The 24,477-nt window shown below is 40.6% G+C and overlaps 1 protein-coding gene across 4 annotated transcripts in view; it reads right to left on the bottom strand.

The window, feature by feature from the left end:
- The window catches only part of KHDRBS3 (KH RNA binding domain containing, signal transduction associated 3), a 154,608-nt gene that overhangs the window by 27,723 nt on the left and 102,408 nt on the right, over positions 1 to 24,477 (bottom strand). For all 4 annotated transcript variants that reach the window (XR_009053817.1, XR_009053816.1, XM_057735718.1 and 1 more), the window contains one exon: positions 9,249 to 9,331. Coding sequence is in view for 2 of the 4 variants with exons in the window: in XM_057735718.1 (XP_057591701.1) it covers positions 9,249 to 9,331 (83 nt within the window). In the remaining 2 variants the exon portion in view is untranslated. The remainder of the gene's footprint in view (positions 1 to 9,248; positions 9,332 to 24,477) is intronic.

Raw genomic sequence — 24,477 nt, 5'->3', positions numbered from 1 at the left:
TCAAACACTCACTATATACTAAGTTCAGGCACTTATTGTGCAAATATTGGGTCAAAGGTTACGAACACTTTCAAGGGTCTTGATGGACACTCATAAATTACTTTCCAAAAGAACCCATCGCTTCATGATGTCAAATAAAAGGGAAAAAATGCAATCCATATCATGTCTGAATTATTTCCGCTTCTAAAGTTGTGGGTCCAGTAAATGAAGTTTGACTAGATTCTGAGAAATCTAAGCACACTGACGTTCTCTACTACAAATCATTCTTCACAAGTAACTTCAAGCTTTGACCTCAAGTCTATGCTTCCAAACATCTTAGGACTGTAAACAATCTAAATTAAATGAGGCCTTCAATAAGTTTTTGTTCCACAAATGGGGAATCAAAATAGCATGTATAATTTTACTCAGGTGGTTTCCTTTTTGAGATTTTACTGACTGAAGTCTTCCTCAGGAAAAGACTGTATGAGGTTCTAGATGGGATAACTAAGCTGATAAGAACAAGGTACACAGAAAGGCAGCAGAGCAGAGGGCTTAGACTGCTTACGTTCAATGCCAGCCCCAGCACTTACTCCCTAATAGTCTTAGGGGAGTTCCACAATCTCTGTGCCTCGATTTCCTCATCTATAAAATGGGATAATAATCTACTTATAAGACTGTAAAATGCTTAGAACAGCGTGAGGCACCCAGTACGTGCTATTTTTGCAAGTTTACTGAACTTCTACTATGTACATTACACCTGCTATCTCATTTAATCACAATCTCACAAGCCAAATATTCTTGCCATCATTTTACAGATGAGAAATGAAGACTCGAAGAAGTTAAGTAACCTGGTCAAAATCATATATAGCTAAGGAAGTGATACAGCTGGGATTCAAATCCAGGTTTGCGTGGTTTCATAGCCCACAAGTCTTTTTATCTAAATCATGTGACTCATTTTAAGAGTCAAGAACTATACAAAAGTTATATCATTTTCTTTCACTAAAAAGAGGGCAGAATTTGTTAGGAAAATTATTCTAAAACTAACAAAAACCCATTTTAAGAATGTATGAAACATGGGGAAAGAACACATGGGGAGAACACCAAGTAGATCTTTATCTAACAGACCTTAAAATCCTATAGCGAAGTTTTAAAAGTGGTGGTGTGGTAACCAACAAACCCACTTTTTGGAAAGCCTGTCACACGATGCACATTGTGTAAGGAACCTCGTCCCCGCACACTCACATGCCGCAGCATCTGTCACCGCTACGAATGGCTGATCACAAGCACCGTGGTCGCCTTCTCGATGCTATTAAGCAGATGGCAGTGCTAAATCCAAATGATGTAGTACATCTCCCTGGTGGACTCTGTTTTCACGTACTACCATTATCCCACAATTCCTCAGTGATAAATCTCATATATTCTTAAGAACGTGAAAGAGTGAACTGATGGTGGCAACTGATTTATCGCCATTAGCACGCCTTTGACCTGCTGCTGTTTCCATCCGCTTGTGGAGATCATGCCTGGAGATTCCACGTGGCCAATTCAGGAGTTCTGGTATTCTCTACAGCTGTAGGGATTTTTTTTTTTTTTTTCCTTTTCTTAGTTGCTTTCAGGTTAAACAAAAGAACATGGGCTTGATCTTAAAGAGAACTGGATATGAGGCCTGCTACTTACTAGCTGTTTGACTTTGGTCAAGCTCAAATTCTCTGAGCATTAGTTTCCTTATTTGTAAAACTAAGAACTGACAATCTCACAGACATTCTTGGGAATTAAATGACAGGCATAAGAACATTTAATATAGTAACTAACATTTGATAAGTACTCAATAAATATCTCATTCCTTCAAAATTCATTAATGAATCTTGAAAAAAGAAAATTGCTGAGGGCAGTGTTTGCTCAACTTCAGCCCCTTATGGACCACTTTCGGGACTTCTCCCATCTGTGTCCACCACTCATCCTGTGAGTGACTTAATATTACTCTCTATTTTACAGATTTTATTTTAACTTAAATAAACTTCCTGTAATTTATAACAATACTATTCATAAAATCATGTGCTTGATAAAGTAATTATCTTTTCCAATAACTTTAAAGTCTAATCATTAAAACTGTAAAGAAGTCTGCCCACGTACCACCTGCCATCATACTGTGAAACACCAGTGATAGGTTTACTACTCTTTGAGAAGCACTATAACAGTAGGAAGAAAATGGACTGAGATCAGTAGTGTCACTAAGTGTGTGACTTGGGCCACTTACTAAACCTCTCTCTGTGTCTCAGTTTTCTCAAGAAAAAAATGGGGATGAGAATATCCACCTCTTAAAGTCAAAATTAAGATCAGAGGGGATACATGTATGCATACACACACTTGTCTTCACACAACCAATACCGCAGTAGATGGTCAATGCACATAATCATTATTAACAGCAATACTTAACAGGTGTTAAAACTCTGGCCCTTGGGCTGTTCCTTCCCTTTTCCTCTTTAGGTTTTAGCTTCATTTTCACTATATCCTTCCCTTCTTTTTTTCTTACCATAGCATCCTTGACTGAGAATTTAGACATTTACAGTTTTATAGTATAATCTGGGTTGGTGTCTCTGTTATTTGGTCAATGTCTACATAATACTGTGTTAGAAAGAAGTATCTGTCTGTCAATCGCTGTACTGCTTAGTTTAGTGCTAAGAGATTCCTTCAGTACTTATGCAGCAAGTAGCCAAAAACCCAGGCTAGGTAAAAGCATATTTCAGAAAACTTCAGCAAGGCATGGTTAAACCAATACAACCTTTAAAAGTCCAAAACAGCCAACCCTGACACAACACAGCAATATCATCCAAAAGACAGTTTTACTGATGTTTAAATGTTACACCCTAAATTGAACAACAGGTCATCATTTCCAAAGTGAAAATTCCAAACTATATTCAGACCTCCCCGAGTCAGCTCTTGTGAAGACATTACTGCACATATGATGCTAAAGCTGCCAACAGAAGCAAGAGCAAACCAGAGAGCAGGGCATATGGCAACGTTAATTTTTGCCTCACTGCCTTCCTTGAAACTGGCACCTGAAAACACACCAAGCGTACTCGTAGCTTTTGACAGCTTCCACTACTCTGCCTATTTGGATAAAGGGGCTTAAGGTGTTGTTTTGTCACAAAAACAAGTCAGTGATTTTATATTTAAACTTTTTCTTAGCTGGATAATGGTTTTTAGGGTCAGACAAAAACCTAAGCTTAAGTACTCTTCAGCAGCGTATTCTTGGGAAAGCTGCTAAACATCAGATTCTTCAACTTCTCTGTACATGGAAAAACTTAGCATGTAGGGTAACTGTGAAAACTGGAGGTAAGGTATATAAAGGACATAGATAGCTGAGTGCTAGACTTAATAGATTCTCCAAAACTAGCAGCTATTATTTCTAATTCCTTTTTTCAGTATTTCTGAGTGTTTTCAGGAAAATCATACAGAGTTTGGAGCATGAAATGAAATACGTACTTGGAAGTAGTACTGTCAAACCACAAAGTGCTATGGGAAATCAGTATGTCAACATTAAATCTGCCAGAAAATAAAATCTTTTACTACAGAGTCATTCATTTATGCTTGGAGGTTATTAGAACTTTTTGGAAACAATTTTTGTTCTACTTTCTTTATGACTGACCATTAGAGGAATCAAATACTTCTTTGCAGAATTTATAATTATTCAGAAACAGACTAAAATATTGTGAAATTTGAATAAAAATTGTATATAAGGTACAAAAACATAGTGAAATGATTATTACAGTCAAGATAATTAACTTATCTTCTCACAAAGTTACCTTTTTTGTGTGTGATGAGGGCACCTGAAATTTACTCTCTTAGCAAATTTCCAGAACTCAATACTGTATTAAGTACAGTCATCATGAGGTACAACTGTGACTGTTATTAGGATTATAAATAAGAGATCAGATGAAAACTAATTCCACTTAGTTTAGAATGAAACAGATACATGTACAAAGGGTTTCCAGGAGTCCAACTATGATTTCTGTGAAGGCTCCGGTCATGTCATGGCAGGTGCAGGTCCCCCAGGGCTGAGGCCATTTATCACCTGCTCTTTTTAAATTCACCACAGCTCCTTCAGAGCCGTGTGTCCTTAGGAATTAATCAATAACTATTTCTGAGCCAATGTATATTAGAATAATTCCAATACTGTAAAGAACAGTTTATATGTCTCTTCACAGTAACAGGTGACAGCTTGTTACTCATTAAATGTGTGAAGTTAGATAAACAATGCTTTGTTTTACATTTTGTTTTACGCTACAGAGGTCATTACAAACATCGATGGGGAAATGTAGCTGAACTATGCTGAATTTCCTATCACTCTGTAGGGACTCTCATTTGTACTCTACTTTTCATATTGGGTATTTGAAAATTGGGAGAAAAAATTCCTAATTTGTAAAACCTCCTGAGAGAAACTGTTTTTTCTATAACAAAACAGTGCTGTAAAATGATTACAGCGCATGAAGTGTAGACGTCACTGCTGAGAGAGGCCTTTTACACACAGGTGACAACACCGTCTCAGTCTATCCTGTTTCCAAGTGCCAACCCTTGGAAAGGCTACAGCTGCTCACCCGCTCATGCCGGCTTACGGCTGACATCCACACAGAGCATCCACAAGGTACCCTCTCTTCCTTCTCATTCTTCCTGTAAAGCACGACTCCCACGATCCTTCCCCATTTACCAGCACTGGCTTCTCGTGGCCATCCCGGTGCGAAATGGGAAGCAGAAGAAACTCAGAGCTGCGGGCAAGGGTGGGCACCGGGCTCCCTCAGCGCTAACCACCTGGCAGAATGTGGAACTGCCCAGGGAAGGTCTCACTTAGTTCCTCACAGGGAAGACGCTAGGCAGCGCACCTCCCTCCATGAGGTTCACCAGGGCTGTGGGCTTTCCTGTCTCGTTCAACCTACAGGTCAATCCCCCAAAGAAGAAACCAAGTCACACATTTTACAAACAGAGGCTTAGAGAGGTGAAATAACTAGCTAGCCCAAAGTCACACAACCAGTAAACATTAAAGTGGGGTCTAAACCCAGGTCTGTCACTCTTACACCATGGCCTGGGCCTGCAGACGTTTCTGATGATACATCTGCATCAGAAAGAAATGGTTTTTGAGCTTGTAACTGGAACATTATGTGCAACAGGTGTGCAACAGTAGGAACACAGTACAAAGCTTCACAATAGAAATTTCAAAAGGACACACGTGACTGGATGCTCTCTACTTCTCTACCTGCACCTGGTGAGCTGACTTGCTCGCCCCGAGGGTGTGGCACCCTGACCCAGAGACTCAGCTCCACTGTGCTGGTGCCAGACACGCTGGTCTTTTAACTCTGTGCTGTCCAAGGGGAGCTTGTAATTTAGAGTTTTGTAGTGGCCATGCTTAAACAAAAAGTAAAAAGAAACAGGTGACGTCCATTTTAATCATATATTTGGCATTCTTTACTTCACAGTGCCTTTGGAATCGGGTGTGTGCTTTACACCCCCAGCATGTCCCCTTTGGACTAGACACATTTCAAGCGTTCAATAGGCATGTGTGCTGGGGGCTGCCAGGGTGGACAGTGTGGTCCCAACTTCTGCTCTATGCTCTTTCCACTATGTCTTGACATATCAAAGAACATTTTCAGAACAGCTCGGAATCTAAAAGGAGACCAAGTAAAGAATTCTGCTGTAATGCTTAATTATATAATACAGAATTTTGCTATACTTTCAAATTTTGAATTGAGAGAATTACTGAAGTTTGAAATTAATTTTATAGGACCTGGAGTGTCAAAATCAAGGAATTTTAGACTCCACAACATCAAGTGTTACATGGTATTATCTGTCAGAGGATATTAACGCTGTTTGCTCCCTGAAAGTAGCGGCTGTAAATGTTATTTGCTGAAAGGATCTCATGTAAAATTGGAAAAACAAGTTCTTAATCTCATTAGTCTTAGCTCACAACACTAATATGCAGGATAAATGAAATTCTTAAGTTTGGCTAAGGTATCCATGTCTGATAAGGCAACACTTCCAGTTCAGGCAGAAGCATGATTCCTAAGGGATTCAAAAGCATCACAGAGTATTAGATTTTTGAATACTATATGTATATGGAAAATAATAATAGGAATCAGTTTCAGCAACTGAAATCAAAACCCTAACAAAAGGAGAGTTGAAAGGCAATGGAGCAAAGTACAAAAGAGAATGCTTGGGGCCAATGTGGACCTACCACCACTCAGCCTTGTGAGTCTGGATAAGCGATTAACCTCTCTGAACCTGTATGCAAGGCAAGGACACGTTTAGACTTGAGTTCTGCAATATTTCAGGGCATGCTGAGAGGGGAGAGAGAATCTGTGTGAACCCATGGTGTAGCGCACCAAGCACACAGCCTACATTCACTCCTGAAGATGATACTGATGGTGATTTCCTGGTCAACACCCACCACTCAACCCTGGTGGGGATTTCAGAATTTGCTCTCCTAACTGGTTTATACTACATTTCTAATTCTGAGACACACAGTGTTGTACTTCAAACAATGCTTATAATATGTGCACGTTATGGGCTGAACTGTGTTCCCCCCGAAATCATATGTTGAAGCCCTGACCCTGGTACCTTATAATGTGTATTTGAAGATAGGACTTTAAAGAGGTGATTAAGTTAAAACGAGGCCTTGTATGAGCCCTAGTCCAATCTGACTGGTGTCATTATAAGAAAGGAAATTTGGATACCAAGAGGGAGCAAGGATGCACGTGCACAGAGGAGAGACCATGTGAGGACACCATGAGGAAGTGGCCAGCTGCAAATCAAGGAGAGGGGCCTCAGGAGAAACCAGTTCTGCCAACACTGTGATCTTGGACTTCCAGCCTCTATAACCCTGAGAAAACACATTTCTGTTGCTTAAAATACAGTCTGTGGCATTTTGTTGTGGTAACTCTAGCAAACGAATACAGCACATGGAACCACGTCCTCATCCTACTCCATAATATGGCTGCTTCACTGTGATTTACAGTAGACGCTGAAGAGGAAGACAGACAGACAGACAGACAGACTGAGGGGCGACGTCGAGCCCCTTCGCTTGTATGCTACATGATCTTAGGCAAGTTACCTAATTTTTGCAAACCAGTTTTTCTTCTTTAAAAGGACTGATGCTTATTTCATAGGTTATGAGGATTAAACGAATACTCAAAATAACCAACCGTGATTTCCACATTTGCCAATGTGTATAATTCTCACACAATTCTCTGTATTCCTTCAGGTAAGATGAGCTGTAGCACTGAAAAGATCACTTCCAAGAAGGTGGATTGGCTGTCATGTAAGATGCTTCTTTTAAGTGAGTCTTCCCTGACACTGAAAGGGCTTATAATTCATAATGTGCCAGCCTCCCAACTGGTCTCTGCCTCCAGGCCCACCATCTGCCAATCCGGCCTCTATATGGCCTTCTACACACCACTCCTCTGTCTGTACCTTGTAGGTGGCTCCCTACTGCTGCCTACAGTCCGGAGCCTGCGCCCCGACACTGGGAAGGATGTGGTCACTCCCATTCCTGCCTCCTCATCTCTCCCGTGCGTCACGCCCTCCAGCTCAGACAACACTTACTGTGTCAGGCTCTGTGCCTTGCCCTGGCTTTGGGAAATGTCCTTCCCCATTTGTACCCTGGTGACCCCTACCTACTCTTCACTTTCTCAGTGAAATGTCCCCAGTGTTCCCAACCAGACTTGAGTGCTGTCTTCTCATGGAGATACTATGTTTTCCCGCAGACTCTCCTGTGATTACCATATTACTCGTACATTGCTTTTAAATATTTCTACTTCATTCCAGCCTGTGAACTTCACAAGGAGAGGGTCTCTGTCTCAATAATCTTTGTAATCCAACATTAAGCACAGTGCCTACATTTAATACACATAGTGGACACTTAATAAATGCTGCCTGAATAAATGACCAAAGGAACGAATGCTTATGATCGATCACGTGAATATGTTACCACAGCTTAAAGTGCGAAGACTATAAGCTCTCCAAGTCTGGTACACATTCTGGATGATTTACTTCTCTGAGCCTTAGTTTCATCATCTATAAAACAGACACATTAATTCCTGCTGTTGCTGTTCTGACTGAGACGTGTGAGTAAAGGATTGCATTCCACGCATACATTTTCGGTTACTTACTTAATCTTACACTCTGCGCTCCTTTCCTTCATCTACATAATGGGAACAGCCCCACATACATCCTGACGTTGCTGGGACACCCATATGAGCTGCGACGTGTGAAGTCTTGTCTAGCATCCACTGTGTGCCAGTCACCCTGGCTGTGCCAAAACCCTCAAGGATACAGACACCATGCACAAGGCTTCCCACAAAGAAGACCAGTTGGGAGTCAAAGTTTAAAGGCTACTGAATTGTTACAAATTACATAAGAAAAAACTCTGGCCTGAACAGAAAGAGAAAAAATGATATCCCTATCAATCTCAGCACTAGAGTGCCTACCTGCTCAAGGCCTGCCTGGCCCCAAGTGAGTTCAAAGTGAATTTATGTTTCACCAAAGTAACCATGTGGTCCATGTTTATTTACAGTCCTAAAGCCAGTGTTTTGGTTTGTCTATGTCTATCTCTGTCTTCCACTTAGAATTTTAAACATAAAGCAAGAGGTTTCTAGGCATTTAGGAAAACATTCTGAACAGAACACAGATGTCATATATCAATGAACATCAAGGTATACTATGACATATATAAAGCTGTATTTTCCCTCTGATAACACCCATTTCTAAGTTAAACACTTCTTTAGAAAATGAATTAGAACTAACTCATTTCTCACAAACTGGAATTTGAAGTTGTTAGAAAACAGAAGCACTGCTGCTAAGAAACGGAAATGATCCATGAATACTGAACACAACTTTTGTCACTTCCATCCCCAGGCACTGACAATGTAGGATATTTACACATTTCTGATATGATTTTGGGCCTCAGGACTTGAAGAGCCACGGACTTGGTAGACATTGTCCTTCCTTAGAATGTACTGAATGCTGAAGTTAAATTTTTAGAGTAAATTAAAATTTCAAATTTTATTTTCTAAGACTCATTGCTTTACCACTACAGTAAATCTGAGAGCAATACATGCTAGTTGGCAGGACAAATCGTGTTTCTCCAATTAAAACAAACAAAAGCAAAGCAGGCCAAGTCACACCACCATCCTTGGCCAGCCATCATCGCGCTCTGGAGTGTATCAAGTATGGAAGGGCACCAGTGTCTGCTGTGGGGTCTGGTCATAAAGATGGACTCTTACCTCTGGGCTGGGGCGCTATAGCTGTTATCATAGGAATCATAGCTCTGGTCATCATAGGCAGTGCCGTATCCATCATCATAGTCCTAAAACACAACAGAAGAAGTACAAACAAGTTCAGAGAAATTTCTGGAAAGAAAGAAGCATTCTGCTTTTAGCGAATCTTTATTAATTCAGCTACCATTTAACTACATATCTAATTATAATGTAAGGAAAAATAAAGAAGTGACATTGGTGAAAATGATAGCGTAAGAACCTCCAAAAATTCTCTCTGAAAAAGCAAAGAGAAACTGGCAAAAAGTGCCATAATCAACATTTTCAGAACTCTGGAAATTAACCAAAGGCTTGCAGAGATCTAGGGAGCATTTATTTTTAAAAAATTGTCTGCTTCTTGGACTGAACAGGGAGCTCTGTGATGTTTTAACTTGTCCTATTCCCATCGCTCACCCCCAGCTCTGCAGGAGCCGCAATCAATCAAGGTGGAAACCCGCAGGCTGGAGGTCGCTGGAGGGGCAGGCAGGGTGGAGGCTTTCAAAAGCCCATTCCTGGAGGACTGTCTTTATCTGACCTGACTGGGGGCGCAACCAGTGCACAAAGCCTTGTCCCTGAGGGGACTGGAAGAAAGTAATTAGAGGCAATGGTTTACGATTTTAGCTGCTTGAAGTCGTGGAGAAAAACTGGCGGGAACAACAGGCTAACCAAGAAGATTACACAGGAATGAGATGTCCATAGGAGCGCTGCAAAATTCTGACATATTTCTGGAATCTCAAAGGCTACAGTGTCATGTACTCACCCAGGACAGACCTGAGAAGACCCTAAGCTCTCTCCTCTGGCTGACTTTGAGGTTCAGTATAAGAAGGAAAGTCAAGGCTAAGCCAGAGCTGACTGGCTGAGTGATGAAGACACGCTCCAACATGTACCCATAAGGCTCTTGGTAAAGACTAGGGACTTAATTTCCAAGCATTTGATAAAATCTCTATCCAATCATTAGCTGACCACTAAGGTAACAGAGAAAAGACACTTCCGTGGCAACACATGATAAATATTGACTTCACAATATTCGTTTGGAACAGTAAACAAAAAGAAAAAAAAAATTCTAGGGAGGAAGGAGAATCTGATTTCCACATGGATACTATATTAAATGTTCAGTTTTAAGCAAACAAAAAACATCCTGTAACATGCAAAGAAACACAAAAGTATAGTCTATACACAAGAAAAAAAGTAGTCAATAGAAACTGTCCCTGATGAAGCTGAGACACTGCACTTACTAGACAAAGACTTTAAATCAGTTATTTGAAATATATTCAAGGAACTAACTGATAGCCTGTATCTAAAAAACTAAAGAAGGGTATTAGAACAAGGCCTCACCAAAAGAGGGAATATTAATATACATATAAGAAAAACAGAAAAGAATCCAAAGAAATTCTTGAGGTGCAAAGTATAACAGCTCAAATGAAAAATTCACTAGCAAGGCTGAACAGCAGAAACACAGGTTTAACTCTTTAGTAATAACTTTTTAGTTATTATAAGGGTGGGTCAAAAATTATCTGTACTCCAATTATATTAAAATTTATGTAAATTCTACAGCCAGAGTGTGGATAATTTTTGACTCCCCCTCACAGTTTCTTAGATATGCTAAAAAAAGCACAAACAACCAAAAAAATGTAAATAAGACTCCATCAAAATTAAAAACTTCTGTGTCAAAGGACATCAGCAAGACAGTGAAAAGACAATCCACAGTATGGGAGAAGACATCTGCAAATCACATCCCTGATAATGGTCTACTGTCTGGATTATATGAAGAACTCTCATAACTCAACAATAAAAAGACAACACAAGAGGAGCTGAAGCCATTCTCCTAGTTCTATGGACATTCTGAGGACATTCTGCAGATGTGATAGCAAGTACACTATGGTTATTTTGAAAGTATTTTGGAATTGAAAAAGGTCCAGAGAAACGATCACTCTGTAAGATCATATTAGGTGTGTTACTCAAAGACATTTACATCTACGAGAGGGCAAAGCCTAACCTACAACTGGTTTCTAAGTTTCTGAGGATAATCAATTATATAGTGACTTTGGACTTACTGGTATTTACTTAATATTTAGAAGAGTCAGGAAATAATCTAAGTATTCTGGAACATCAGTATTATCAATGGTAATCACTTTAATGATCACCACCAGATCTTCTGAAGTGGAGAAATGTGGTCAAGGGGTAAGCCAAAAGATCTGGAGTCAGATGGGCTTCTGTGTTTTACTCTCACGGATTTTAGGCAAGTCCATTCACTCTTCAGAATCTGTTTCTTTACCTGTAAAATGTGAATCCTTAATAAGTATACTGAAAGGATGAGAAATTACATACATACGTACGTATTCCAGCAAAATGCCTGATATGTGTTAAGAACTTTATAAAGAATAGCTTTTATTATTAACGGTTATAGTAAAGCATTACCCTTGCAGATTTCTAAAATGGTAAGACTCACAGGTGACGAACACCAGGAGCCTCTACATACAAGGGCAGGAGCCAAATGACTGATTTTAAAGTGATGACCTCGGTTATTCTCTTTTAAGAAGCATCTACTAAAGAAGCGGGAGAGTAGTACAGACATATATATACTACCAACTGTAAAATAGTCAGTGGGAAGTTGTTGTATAACAAAGGGAGTCCAACTCGAGGATGGAAGATGCCTTAGAGGACTGGGGCAGGGAGGGTGGGGGGGAATCGAGAGGGGGGCGTCAAGGAAGGGAGGGAATATGGGGATATGTGTATAAAAACAGTTGATTGAACCTGGTGTACCCCCCAAAAAAATAAAATAAAATAATAATTAAAAAAAAAAAAAAAAAAATTTATTGACTGTTCTCAGGCATTCATTCTTCTAGAAGTTATGTTCATTTTATTCACTTAAAATATCTGATGGGATTCTTTTTGAAATTGTATTACATTAAATATTAATTTTGGGACAATTGGCATGCTCATATCAACTATTCCCATATAGAACATGGTATGCTTTCTCTTCATTTAGATGTTATTTTATATTTTCCAGTAAGATTTTATATTTTTCTTTGTGTTGCCCTCTGCATTTTTAAGTTAAATTTACTGATAAATATTTTAAAGTTTTAATTGATATTGTAAATAAAATATTTTTCTCATTTCAAAAAAAAAAAAAAAGAAGCATCTACTAAATACTAGACCTCAATTCCTTTGATTTAGAAAAGCAAAAATATCTAAATAGCAAGCTATATTGTAATCATTCAATTTTGTGAGACAAATGTTAATCCGAAGGGATGACGCTGTCTTTGTAGGAATAAGGCTTATACAATTTGTACATGATCACCTTAATTTTTTTAAATGTTTTCTCATAAAGGAGGGACTGAATATCTGTTGAAGAGCTATGTGTTCAGAACTTTGAACATGGACAGAATATAAATGGAACACTCATTAAATAGGGGCAGAGGAAGAATAAAAGCCAAGACTACCCTTAGAACACACTGGTAAGCCATGGAGTAGCTTGCCTTGCAGCAGCAGAAGCAGGCTGCTAATACAGCTATGATCTCCCAGTGACCAACGCAAGAAGCAGAAAGCTCTCGGACACGATTCAAACAAACAAAACAAAACAAATTTCAGATGATTTTAGTTATAAGTGGCAAAATGCAGATATTACTCACAATTCTGGTGAATTAATAAATTAAAAGCAGCTAGCATCTTAACAAAAAAAGTAATCTTGCTACATTAAGAAAAATAATAACCCTCCACGTAGCCCCCAGCCTGTAGCTGGCACTCCTGCTAGACACCATGGCGGGAAAGGGGTGTCCTGGTGTGGTGAGTATGCTGGCAGGAGGGAGATGACAGGCGACCGAAGAGAGAACTACCAGGCCACACGTCACATGCGGTGGTGAAGGTAAGCACTGGGGTGGCACTGGGAAAGAGAAAGGGGAAGAAAATTCCCCAGAAGTGCTGAAAGCAGAGGAAAGCAAAAGTGGCTGGGAAAATTTATTTAAAATTAGGCAGAATGAACAGCAGGTGCAAAACAACGGAGATAAACACGAGAACCCTTCTCACCCAGGAGTCAGGTCGGCCCTCTGTGGGGTGCAAACAAGAGAGGGGAGCAAGGAGCCTGAGACACCCACACAGCAGACCACGCGAGGCCAAGTTACAGGGTGTGGGTTTAGATCCTGCACCTCAGGGATCCCTCTCTGGAAACGGGGTGAGGGATCATGTAGCGGGGAGGGTCAGCCTGGAGGGCTGGACACACAACGTCATTGCCTCGAGCGTGCTGTTTGGCAAAATGCAGAGCCCATGGTTCTTTAGAAATCTGTTAATAGCTTAAAAAGAATATGGCTTCACCTGTGCAGAATTCTCTTTCTATGCATATTTAAAGAATCAGGATTCTTTAAACTCCAGTATATGACTGGAATGTTCTTAAATAACTGAAATGTAAAGTAGTAGACTATTCTAAACCTACAGTTATTCTTCCTTGTTCAATTTTTCTGTCAGATACTACAATGCTAGTTTATTTGAATCGTCAAATTGTTTAGATCACTGAATCACTGACTTTCATATTTTACACTGAAGATTTTAAAAGATTAAAAAAGCAATTCCCACAAAGATTTCTTTCACGATGATGCCTTCAGTTGGGTTTGGCCACGGGGATGCAGCCTCTTCCGTTACAAGTATTATTTGTTCAATGGGCAGGACTTGAAAAATACAGAGAAGCATAAAGCAGATTGTGACAGACAAAAGGAGAAAAAGCGAGTGTGACTGTAGATAAATGTGTACCCTTCTGGGAGGGAGTGGAGGGGATTCTTGTTGATTACCTGCTATTTTATTGCAAGGTAGCAGATGAGGTCATTGGCTAAGAACACCTGGGGAGCTCAGCCAGCAAAGGATCAACAAATGGTTAACACGAGGAAGGATGAGGGTGGCGGGGCTGCCTGAGGGCTTCTGTCTGAGGGCTGGGGGATCTGAGGTACAGCAGCCCTCGCTCTCCCTCTCCCTAAGGCTCTTATCTTCCAGTGTTCCCAACAACTGGCTGCTCTTCTTTAAATAATTTGACATTATGAAATTCCTCTTCAGATTTTTCTGAGGCCAGTTAGAAATTTTAAATAAGAGTGAATGCATTCTTTGTCACAAGTTAACATATAATCCACTCTTAAAAAGCACCAGGACCTGGGATGGGGACTCACGACTCCACTGTTGGCGGAGCTCAGATATGCTAAACAATTTCTTTTTACACTTGAAATCTCTGCATAACTTCTCACAGTCCCTTTTTTTCCTAGAGAACATTCTCCTTCACAACATGTCACAAACTCTATTTGTCAGCCCCATTCTTTTCCCATGTGTCCTGTGCTTCACGTGCAAGTTCCTTCCAGTCTACACGTTGTTCCGCATGCGTCTCTGTACCGGCCTTCTCTGCCTAGTCAATTTTTCATGATGAGGCGCCAACGAGCCGAGCCTCCTCCTCTGTTTCTCCCACAAACACAGCGTCCACCACACCTGTGTTATGCCAGCAATGGACCAACATATGCTGCTATTACTACACAGAGAAGACTGACTGGCTCTGGCCGCACCTACCGCTATGAGCACGGACCGTGTGGTCCTGATTCTTGTGTACAGAGTAATGGCAGCGCTGGAAGGTGATGAGGACCACTCCATAAATGCTCGTTAGGTTGCTGGACTGAACGCCCCCGAGGAAAGCATGCCAATCCCTCCTGTACTCACAGTCCTCTCAGCTGCCTGAGTTTGCCTCCACCCATCTACACATCTCCGGAGCCATTCCTCAGACGACCCAGAGTGAGGAAACGGGACATTTAAACTCCTTTACTCTAAGCAACTTAACTGAACCTCCTCTGGAAGAAGCTTAACAGAGCTCCTTTATGTTGCTATAATGCACTGCAAAGATCCCCCTTCTTGCACTTTAAAAATAGGATCCTGTACCTGGGAGGGAAGCAGTCCTGCGGACACGCACAGCTGTAACCAAGTGCTGGGAAACCAACAGTCTACACGGACGTCTGAAGGATCCTGTCCCAGACAGAATCCATGCCTCCGCTCCCCATCTCACCACCATCCCACCTACCAGCAACTCTTTAATTCTCATCTCCTGCTTCTCTCCCTACATTCCCAACGTGACTGCCTTAGAATCACTCAGAATTTCTCCACTGGACTAGTACGATATCCTAACTCATCTCCCCAGCTTCCAGGTACTTTCCTTATCTAATCCTTTCTCCAGAATTATCTGCTAAAATGCTAACTTAAGCTTGTTGCTTCCCTGCTTACTAATCTCCACTCCTCTCTCCTGGTTCCTACGCGAGAGACAGTGCATGGTAAGCTTCATCAGCGTGTTAAGGGCCCTGAGGAAGCCTGTCTGTCTCATGCTGTAATTTCTCTGCACATGCTGTTCCCTCTGCGTCACCTGTTAGACCCTCCACCGGAAGACTCCAGGCCGAATTATCACTCCCTTCTCTGGGCTTCCCTGATAACTTGCACATTCACTGTGCCCACAGTTATTTCTCTGCCTCCTTTCACTCCCTCTAGTCTGCAAGGTCCTTAAAGGGAAGGAAGAGACCTTGTTCTCCTGTATTCTCAATTCTGGGCACACAGGAGGCACACAGTCATGTTTGTTGAATAAACGAATGAATAAAGAAAGGACCTAATTAAAGACTGAGTGGCAGGAAATATAGCAATAGCTTCTTTAAGATGAATGCAAACTGAAGAGATGTGCTAGAGTAAAATGCAATATTTATTAAAATACTGTAAATTTCGATAATGAGACCTCACCTGAATTGTTTTTTCAAACATTACCTATCAATCTTACATTCTCTGCCCTCAGGAAAAAAACTCCCCCTTAAAACTCTGTATTCTATTCCTGAAAGTCAGAACATCATTAAAAAGAGTGAACAAAGATGGACAAGAAATAAATACATATTAATAAACATTCTTGCATCGTTGTAAGAGACTTATTCCTCAAGATCTACTTCTGAGTCTTCATCTTCGATAAGGAAGATGTCTAAATGGAACTGGCAGGGTGACCTGGACACCTGGAGGCATCAGGGAGGCCATGGCAGGCGAGACATGCTCTAACACAGGTAGAGATCCTTCACCTGCCATTCCCGACCTGGAAACTCCACCGACATATGGCCTGATACCAGAGAAATCCTGCTTTGAAGAGAAAAGATTTTCCAGGATAAAGGAAACAGCATGACCTATTTAATTCTATTTCTGTTACAAGTAAAATCAAGCATAAAATTTAAGCTGAGAAAAACCATTTTAAACAGAAAGAGACTTTACAAAAGTGATTTAAAAATAATGTTTAGGTTTTGAGTCCTTTTAAAAAGAGACAATTATGCTAACTACACACCACCTCATCAGGGTGAAACCTGGTCGTTTCAAAACATAAAACGTTTTCATATAAAATACAGTGTTAAAAGATTTTTTAAAATCTAGTCTTATCATGATTACTTTCAGTTTATAAAATACACATACTAGCTAAAAATAGTCTTCTGAAAAATTCATTTTTGCTGGGGTTCTGAATAACAGTAATATCCTCATTGAGTACCACCAGTGACTGTGAACATATCACGTAACCAAGTTACTTTATAATTAAGGACAAAATCTCAATATTAATAACAATTCTAAATACAAACCTGCCCCCCATAATCACTTAAGACATCATTGATTCAACAATCAAATCACATCCCCACGTGTTGAGAAATACATTATGCAGCTTCTAGACTCATACAATTTCTTCATCTCAGTCTTTGGAGTCTGATGGCCGTGTTCAAATTCCAGCTCTGCCTCTTAACTGGCCGTGTGGCTTTGGGGAAATCACCGATCCTCCCTGCACCTCAATTTTATAATTTCCAAACTGTAATATCATAATCCATGTCCTGGCTATTTCCAATGGTTGTGGGAGGATTAACCAAAAAAATATATGTGTAAGCTGTTTGGCACAGTTCTTGCCCAATAAAAGCTAGTTTCATTTTATTGAAGACCTATTCCCTTTAACACTCTCAAGCTATTAGAACAGAGAAACATCTGAGCTATCCAGGTATTTTTCTTTTGTTGAATGTGATAGACTCTAAAAACATTGTCTAAACTGTGATGTCTACATTTTCATTCTGCAAATACTAGTAGTAACTACTACTGTGGTTTTTAGATAAAGGAATGGCTGACAAACAGTAGCTGTAATTCTATCCGCATCTAAACACAGCTTTTAAAAACATATCTACATCAATTATTCATAGAACGTCTTCTCTCAGTTTGTATCTAACTGAGATAGAACTAGATTTGTTTATATTTGACAAGGAATACAATACAGAAAATAAAATAACAAAGAGGTTAACTCAGAAATCCCACAAAGGAAAGGGAAAATTATAAATAGAAAATTAAGGAAAATAAAATTAAACCTGAAATCCCACAAAGATGAGAAAAAGTGGGATAACTAAATTTTATTAAACCTACATTATGTTATCTCATGCTAAGGATTTTTATATGGGTTTTTCCATTTTCCCCAGGAAGCAGGCATTTGTCGAATGCCCACTGTTCTAAGCCCTTGGGGATACTGTATTGAACCAACAAAACAAACATCTCTGTCCTCATGGGGCTTACATTCCAGCGGGGAAGCAGACAACATGAGTCCTCACATACACAGTGTGTAACAAAGAGTGCGGAGAAGCGGAAGGCCTCGGGCAGCTGCCAGAGGAGTGCTTATACAAAGGACTGCATAAACGTGTGAAAGAAGTGAGAGGCTGTTTATGAAGATTTTTTTTTCTTTTTTTTGGGGTGGTACTGGTATTTCAGGCAGAAGGAACAGCAGATGCAAAGGTGGAGAGGTCAAAGCCGGGTGAGCCTGGTAGAGAAGTACAGGCGCCACATCACGTGGGGCCTCTGGGGCTTAAAGTGAACGAGGAGCCACTGGGGGCCCTTGTGCCTCATGCGATCCTCTGTGTCGTCCAGGTGTTTGTCTTTCTGTTTCACTGATTTAACTTTCAGTACACTATTTCTTCCCTTATCTATGCCTAGCCTGCAACTAAAACCATTTTGTTATTTTTTATATTTTTCAGTTCTAGAACATGTTTTCTATATTTTCCAGTTCTCTGCTTAAATCATCAATTTTATCTTTTAATTCCATGATTATAAAGAGCACAGTTATTTTAAAGTTTGGGTCTATATATGGATCTACCGTGGTCTGTTTTTGCTGTTTCCTCATCTTGTATACCTATAATTTTTGATTAACTGCAATTATATATGAAAAATTAATAGAAATAATTGAAGGCCTACACTGTTCTCTTTCTCTAGAGAGAATTTATATTTGCTTTTGGTAGAGGACAGGAGAATCAGCAATTCCAGCTTAACCTGCATCCCACCAGGGACTGAGATGGTGAGAAGCCTTGCTCTGGGAGTATAACATTTCTGGGTTCCAAGCCAGAGCCTAGGGGACTTAGCCCCCTAAACCCAAAGTTGGAGGGCCTTAAACTCCAACTATTTTTTTTTTTTTTATCCTTCTCAAATTCTGGACTCCTTTTAAGCTCCATTCAGCTTCTCAGCTACCTCTTCAGGAATTGGTAGGAGCCCTCAATGCCTTTCTCAACCACGGTTCCACCAACCAGGGTTCCACCAAAGAGTGAAGCCTGGTGCCATAAGGGGTTCACTGTGCATGAAGTGAGTCCACTTCTCTCCTGTGCATCTAGAATAGCAGTCGTTTGTACCACCCCTGGGGAAGCTAAGGAATAATTATGTATATCGTTTTCTATGTTCTGTGATTCAGATGAGGAACCCCAGTTGAGAAAGACTGCCCCAAGGGAAAAGCAGCCAGAAATGCTAAGAGTCTGGCAGCGGATCCCTATCAATACCCAATATATCTGATTATTACCCACATCCTCCACCGGAAATGTCTCCCTGAGAACAAAGGCTTCGCCTACCTCGTTTACCACTGTGTCCCCAGTGCCCGGCACAAGAAAGATTTCAATAAATACTTCTCGAATGGATGGCTGACTGCCAGTGACGGGTTTACATGGGTTCACTCCTTCTTCCAAGTGTTCCTGCACGACTGGCCAGGAGAGAGGTACCAAGTGCTTCCCGCCCTGTGAGGAAGGGGAAAGGGCTCCTGGCCCACCAAGATGCACAGCTAATTCATGGTGCAGAGGCTTCTCCACGATGAAACATCAACTATCAGACTTTCATATCAACTATCAGACTTTCATAATGTTAGTAGTAAGATTACTCCTTGCTCGACTTTTAGACTCACCCAGAAACCTTCCGATTATCATCTGGTTTAACAGCAGAGGGACCAGATGTGCTGAAGGTTTCTTCAGCTTGAGCAAATCTGCTTGAAGACGTGCTGTTCTGTTATAAATAAGAGTATCTGCTCTGTCTAATACAATGTTTTTAATACACAAATTGATCACATTTTTAAACTTTTTATTCAAGCATAAAATAAGTCATAGAAAGGTACAAGTCCCACATGCACAGTTCAGTGAATTTTCACCAAGTGCGCGTAGCTCTGTAACCAGCACCCGGGTCAAGAATGGGAACATCAATGGCCCCCAGACCCAGAAGCTCCCCTTGTGCACAGCCTCAGCTACCATCTCCTGCAGAAGGAGCACCATCCTGACTTTCAACACCCCCAGCAAGCTTTACTTGCTTTTGAGCTTTATAAAAATGGAAGCAGAGAGGCTCCCCCTTTGCGCCAGGTTTCTTTCAGTCAACTTCATGCCTGTGAGATCCATCCATGGCGCTGCAGGCAGCAACCACTGGTTCCTTCTCGCCACCTGAAAACTAGGTCTGTGTGACTGTACCACCACTCCTTGATCCACCCCAGCTGTAAACATACTTAGCTTCTTCCTAGCTTTGCCCGCACACCTCTTGTGCAAGTCTTGTGGTGCATCCGAGTGTGAGTCTCTGTTGAGTGGTTTCCAGAGCAGAATCGCTGGATCTTGGGAGGCCTCTTTTTGGCTTTAACATGTGGTACCAAACATTTTTCCAAAGTATTTGCATCGACTTACATTCCCACAGCAGTGGATGAGAATTCCTATAGCACCCTATTCCAGCTAACACTTGAAATTATCTTTTGAACTTTAATCTTCCCGGTGGGTATGAATAGTATTGGATATTTTGCTTTTCAAATATTAATGTTTGGGGCACAGTCAGCAAGAGTTGGCCCTGAACGATGGAGCAACACTGGCAAACTGAAGAATTAAATATTACTTTGTATGTGCAAGACACTATTCTAAATAGTTTCCGTATGTTAATTTACCTAATCTTCCTAACAAGCCCATGTGATAAGCACTACTATTTTCATTTACAGATTAGGAATTGAGGCACAGAGCAGTTAAGCAACTTGCCTAAGGTCACACAGCAATTAAAGGCACAGCAAGGATGTAAAGAGTCAGTTTGGCTCCCGAATTTGCTTTTAGCCACTGTGACTATAAAACTGAGGGTCAGACTGTGTACCCTAATGAACTCCCCAAGATAAGGTCAAACTATGAAGACATCTCTAGATGGTCAGCTGGTCTTCCACTTGTATCACCCAACCTAATGATGTGGTTTCACTTTAAATTGCTTTAGCCCTAAAGTATCTTTCAAGATTCCATGAATTGCTATGTACCTCAGCTCTATTCTACCTACATACAAACTGAATAGAATAAAAATAATGGTATAAATAAAAAGATGCTAGTGAACCTCATCAGCACTGTACCAGCAGAGCACTTTGGCAGTCCCTGCAAAGGCCCGCACTTGCCTGTGCCTGTGCCTCTGAATAACACATGAGTCTTCAGGGAAAGCTCCTAGCTCCTCCCCTCTGAGTGCTGCAGGTCCCCTTTCCTGCTCGGTTTACACACTGTTTCCTCTGGAAAGTCTTCCCACATTCCGTCAAGGAGTTAGCCTTCCTTCCTCCATCCTCCCTAAATACTCTGTATGGAAGTCAACTGCAGGTGTTCTTATCCTGAATAGTCACTGTGCTTTGTTTCTGAATCAAGAAATCAAACATCGATTAATTATTCAATTCTGGGCTCTGTGGAGGCTTGCCTCTATCATGAGCTTAAAATATAATGGGAAACAGTAAGACAAATAAAGGAGTGATCACATCACTTTAAGGTAAGTACCCTAAATAGGACGTCCACACGTGGATCCAAATAACAGAGACTGAGCACCTGGCGTACACAGGGGACTATGAAATGCTTCAAAGTGAGGGTGACAACTGTTCCTTCGCAGACTCTGGTCTACTTGCAGGCAAGGACTGAGTTCTATGCGTGCTGGTTAAAAGCTCAAAGAAAAAAAATAAAACTAAGATGGCAGGTTCTGGTAGGAAATCCATTATAACAGAGGACTAGTCTAGTGGTTCTCAAGTGCCCTCCCTGCCTCAGCCCTAATTCACCTGAGGGATGTGACACATCCATCATGTTAGCTCAAATACAATCGCTCAACTTACTTGGATGGGAAAGCCTAATTAGGGAGGCAGAATTTGCTTTCCATGCCTTAGGGACATTGTCATTTCAGAGTCCTCTACTCCCTTAATAAAGCACTTTTTTGGGGGGTTGTTTTTGCTTAAAGTAAGGAGGAAAAACAAAAACAGAATCCCTTCATATTCATAAGTTTAAAATCTGAAATTATTTGCTAAAGTTTTCCATTTCTAAAATAGGTCAACTTCTCAAGCAATTTAGGAAAGAGATAGACTTGTGAAGCTCCTGATAGACATTTCAAGTAAATTGCACACTGCTCTTATTCTTGCTTCTGGTAAAATGGATATAAAAAAAAATTAGAGAACCTTCATCTTTTTATCTAAAATAAAAAGGTGTCCCTAGGCTTTTCAATTCACATTTAAAATGCATTTTCATAAATAACCTTTTCACAATCCGTACTCTGTTTTAATTAAATTTCTCACTATGGAAAACAAGATAATTGAAGCAGTTTAGAGATTAGTTAACTGTCAAAAAATTACGCCAGTAGTCACCGCAATGGGAAAATTTGCTGTGAGTACAACTCTCATCTGTACTGAAACTCCCAGACTAGTCACAGAATTAAAACTTCAGGTGAGCTCTCAAAAGAATGAGTGTGACTTCACTGAGTCTTTAAACAAATCTACATTACACAATTACATGTACATTTTGAAGATATATTTGGTTTTTCCCTAAAGGCTTTCACTGATGTTCCCAGCTGACAAAATTTCAGAAGAGTCTATTCTTAAGGCAAATGGAGAAACGGTGGTCCCTGTGGTGCCATTTTACAGACAAGGACACTGTTTATGGTAGGAGCAGCGTTCTTCTTGAGACAAGTTTCTTCTTCTACAGTTTTACTGAGCCTGATGCTACAGAACAGGCAGGAGAGGCATGTCTGTGTGTACAACACAAGGTTAGATTTCTGCTCCCATTCAAATTCTCTCTTTGACTCTTCAAACTTGGGTTAGGTTAACCAGTGGCAGAAGTCCTATGAGGAAATACCCCCCAGCCGCTGCGGAAGGAGTAATAAAACCAATTACTACTCAATCATGGACCTCTTGCTCTAAGTTTTGTATAGCAACCTTTACGTCTGAAGTGATTAAATAATTTCCCCCATTCATTTGTCAGTTTCTCTGTTCATAAATGCAGACTTTTTGCATTAGATGAAACCGACTCGTCCAGGAAGCACTGTGTCTTGATTAACAGCATGGGCTCTGGAGCCAGCCTGTGGGGCTTTAAATTCTAGCTCTGCCCTAATCAGCTGTGTGACTTCTAGAAACTATTCATCTCACCGTGGTGTTTCAAGGATATGACAGATCTATGCAAAAACCTGACAAAAGTGCTTGTGAGGAAAAATAAGGGCATGTGGGCTTTATTACTTCCTAGAAGTCTGATTTGGGAAAAATTAGTCATCCTCTCTAAACTGTCTGGAGATCATAATATTTACTTCACAGGGCTGAGGTGAGGACTGAATAAGATGATATAGCAGAATTGCCCAGCATGCACTAATATATTCTACAGAGTAAATACCCAGCAAATGGCGGCTGCCTTCTCTTGCATCCACTTCTAAAAGCTAAAGAGTACACTCTTTTTCTATGGTTACTGAATCAGAAAAATATTAGGAGACTAAAACAGAAGAATACTTTTCTATACTTTTGTGATTGTTTCCAAATGAAATCACTGGTTTCAAGTACTCTCCTTCCAAACACATAATAAATTAAAGCAATAACTTCTGATCTTAAGACTGAAGCATCTAGAAAGCTCAGGATCTTATTCAATCAGTAAGATGGACCAGATGAGGGCATCAATTTGGAAGAAAAGTCCATGGCTAGGGATGCCTTGATATACAATTACGATTGTGTAGCCAGCTCTCGTTCTTATATTCTCTCCTCACTTATTTTCCCACTTCTTCTAGGTTAAAACATTACACAAGTTAGAACGTTGTGACAAAAAGCTTTAGACTCCGGGTTAGGGAACTCGGGGAAGAATCCACTTTTCATCCTGCGGGCACTGGATGAGACACATCTGTCCTTGCACAGTGCAGGCCAGGTTACCCCCTGTATCTGTGGCTTAGTGACCTTCCTTCCTTCCTCCTGTCCAGGAGGCAGCATACGGGGAAGCTCAGGGGGGCCGAGTGCTCCCCTCCACATCAATTCCCCTTTGGAGAGGCCCTGACCGAAGGGTCTGAAGAGAAAAACGCCTGGTGCTCTAGTCAGATGTACTTGGCTCTGCTACTTCCTAGGGCCCAGCAGCCTCGAGGAGCCTACACCTCCTCCTCTAAAACATGTAAAGCCCTTTTCTGTGGCCCCTGTGTGTGGTAGCCATCCCCTGCCTCACTTAAGTAGGCACTTCCACACCAGATGGGGTGGTTTGAGGACAATTCCACATTCTGTTCAGTAAACATAATACAGATGGATAATCAGGGCATATCAAGTACCTGAAAGAGCTCTCATATTCTGATGAACTCATACGACTTCATCTAGAACGCCCCACCATACGTATGTTTAAAGGTGATTAACCCATCAGCTCAGGCTCAAAAGCTGAGAATGATTACACAACATTAAGACAGCAAGGGATATCAGTGAATGGTAAATACTTCCTATGAATAGACAGCTGGTGCAATCACAATTAAATGAGTTAAAAAATAATATGATTAAAATTTCTAAGACAATTTTAGTTTATACATCTTGAAAGGTGAGTTTGCATTTAAAAAAAGATCTCACTTTAAAAATTATTTTTCAAAACTTCTGTTTCAGAATTCAAAAGATTCAGAGCCATGCACCTTTAGCTTATTTCTCTCA

This window comes from Hippopotamus amphibius, chromosome 5 (genome assembly GCF_030028045.1).
Source record: "Hippopotamus amphibius kiboko isolate mHipAmp2 chromosome 5, mHipAmp2.hap2, whole genome shotgun sequence".
In the NCBI taxonomy this organism is placed as follows: Eukaryota; Metazoa; Chordata; class Mammalia; order Artiodactyla; family Hippopotamidae; genus Hippopotamus; species Hippopotamus amphibius.
Note: the sequence above shows the minus strand (reverse complement) of the source record. Positions and strands in the feature narration are given on the sequence as shown.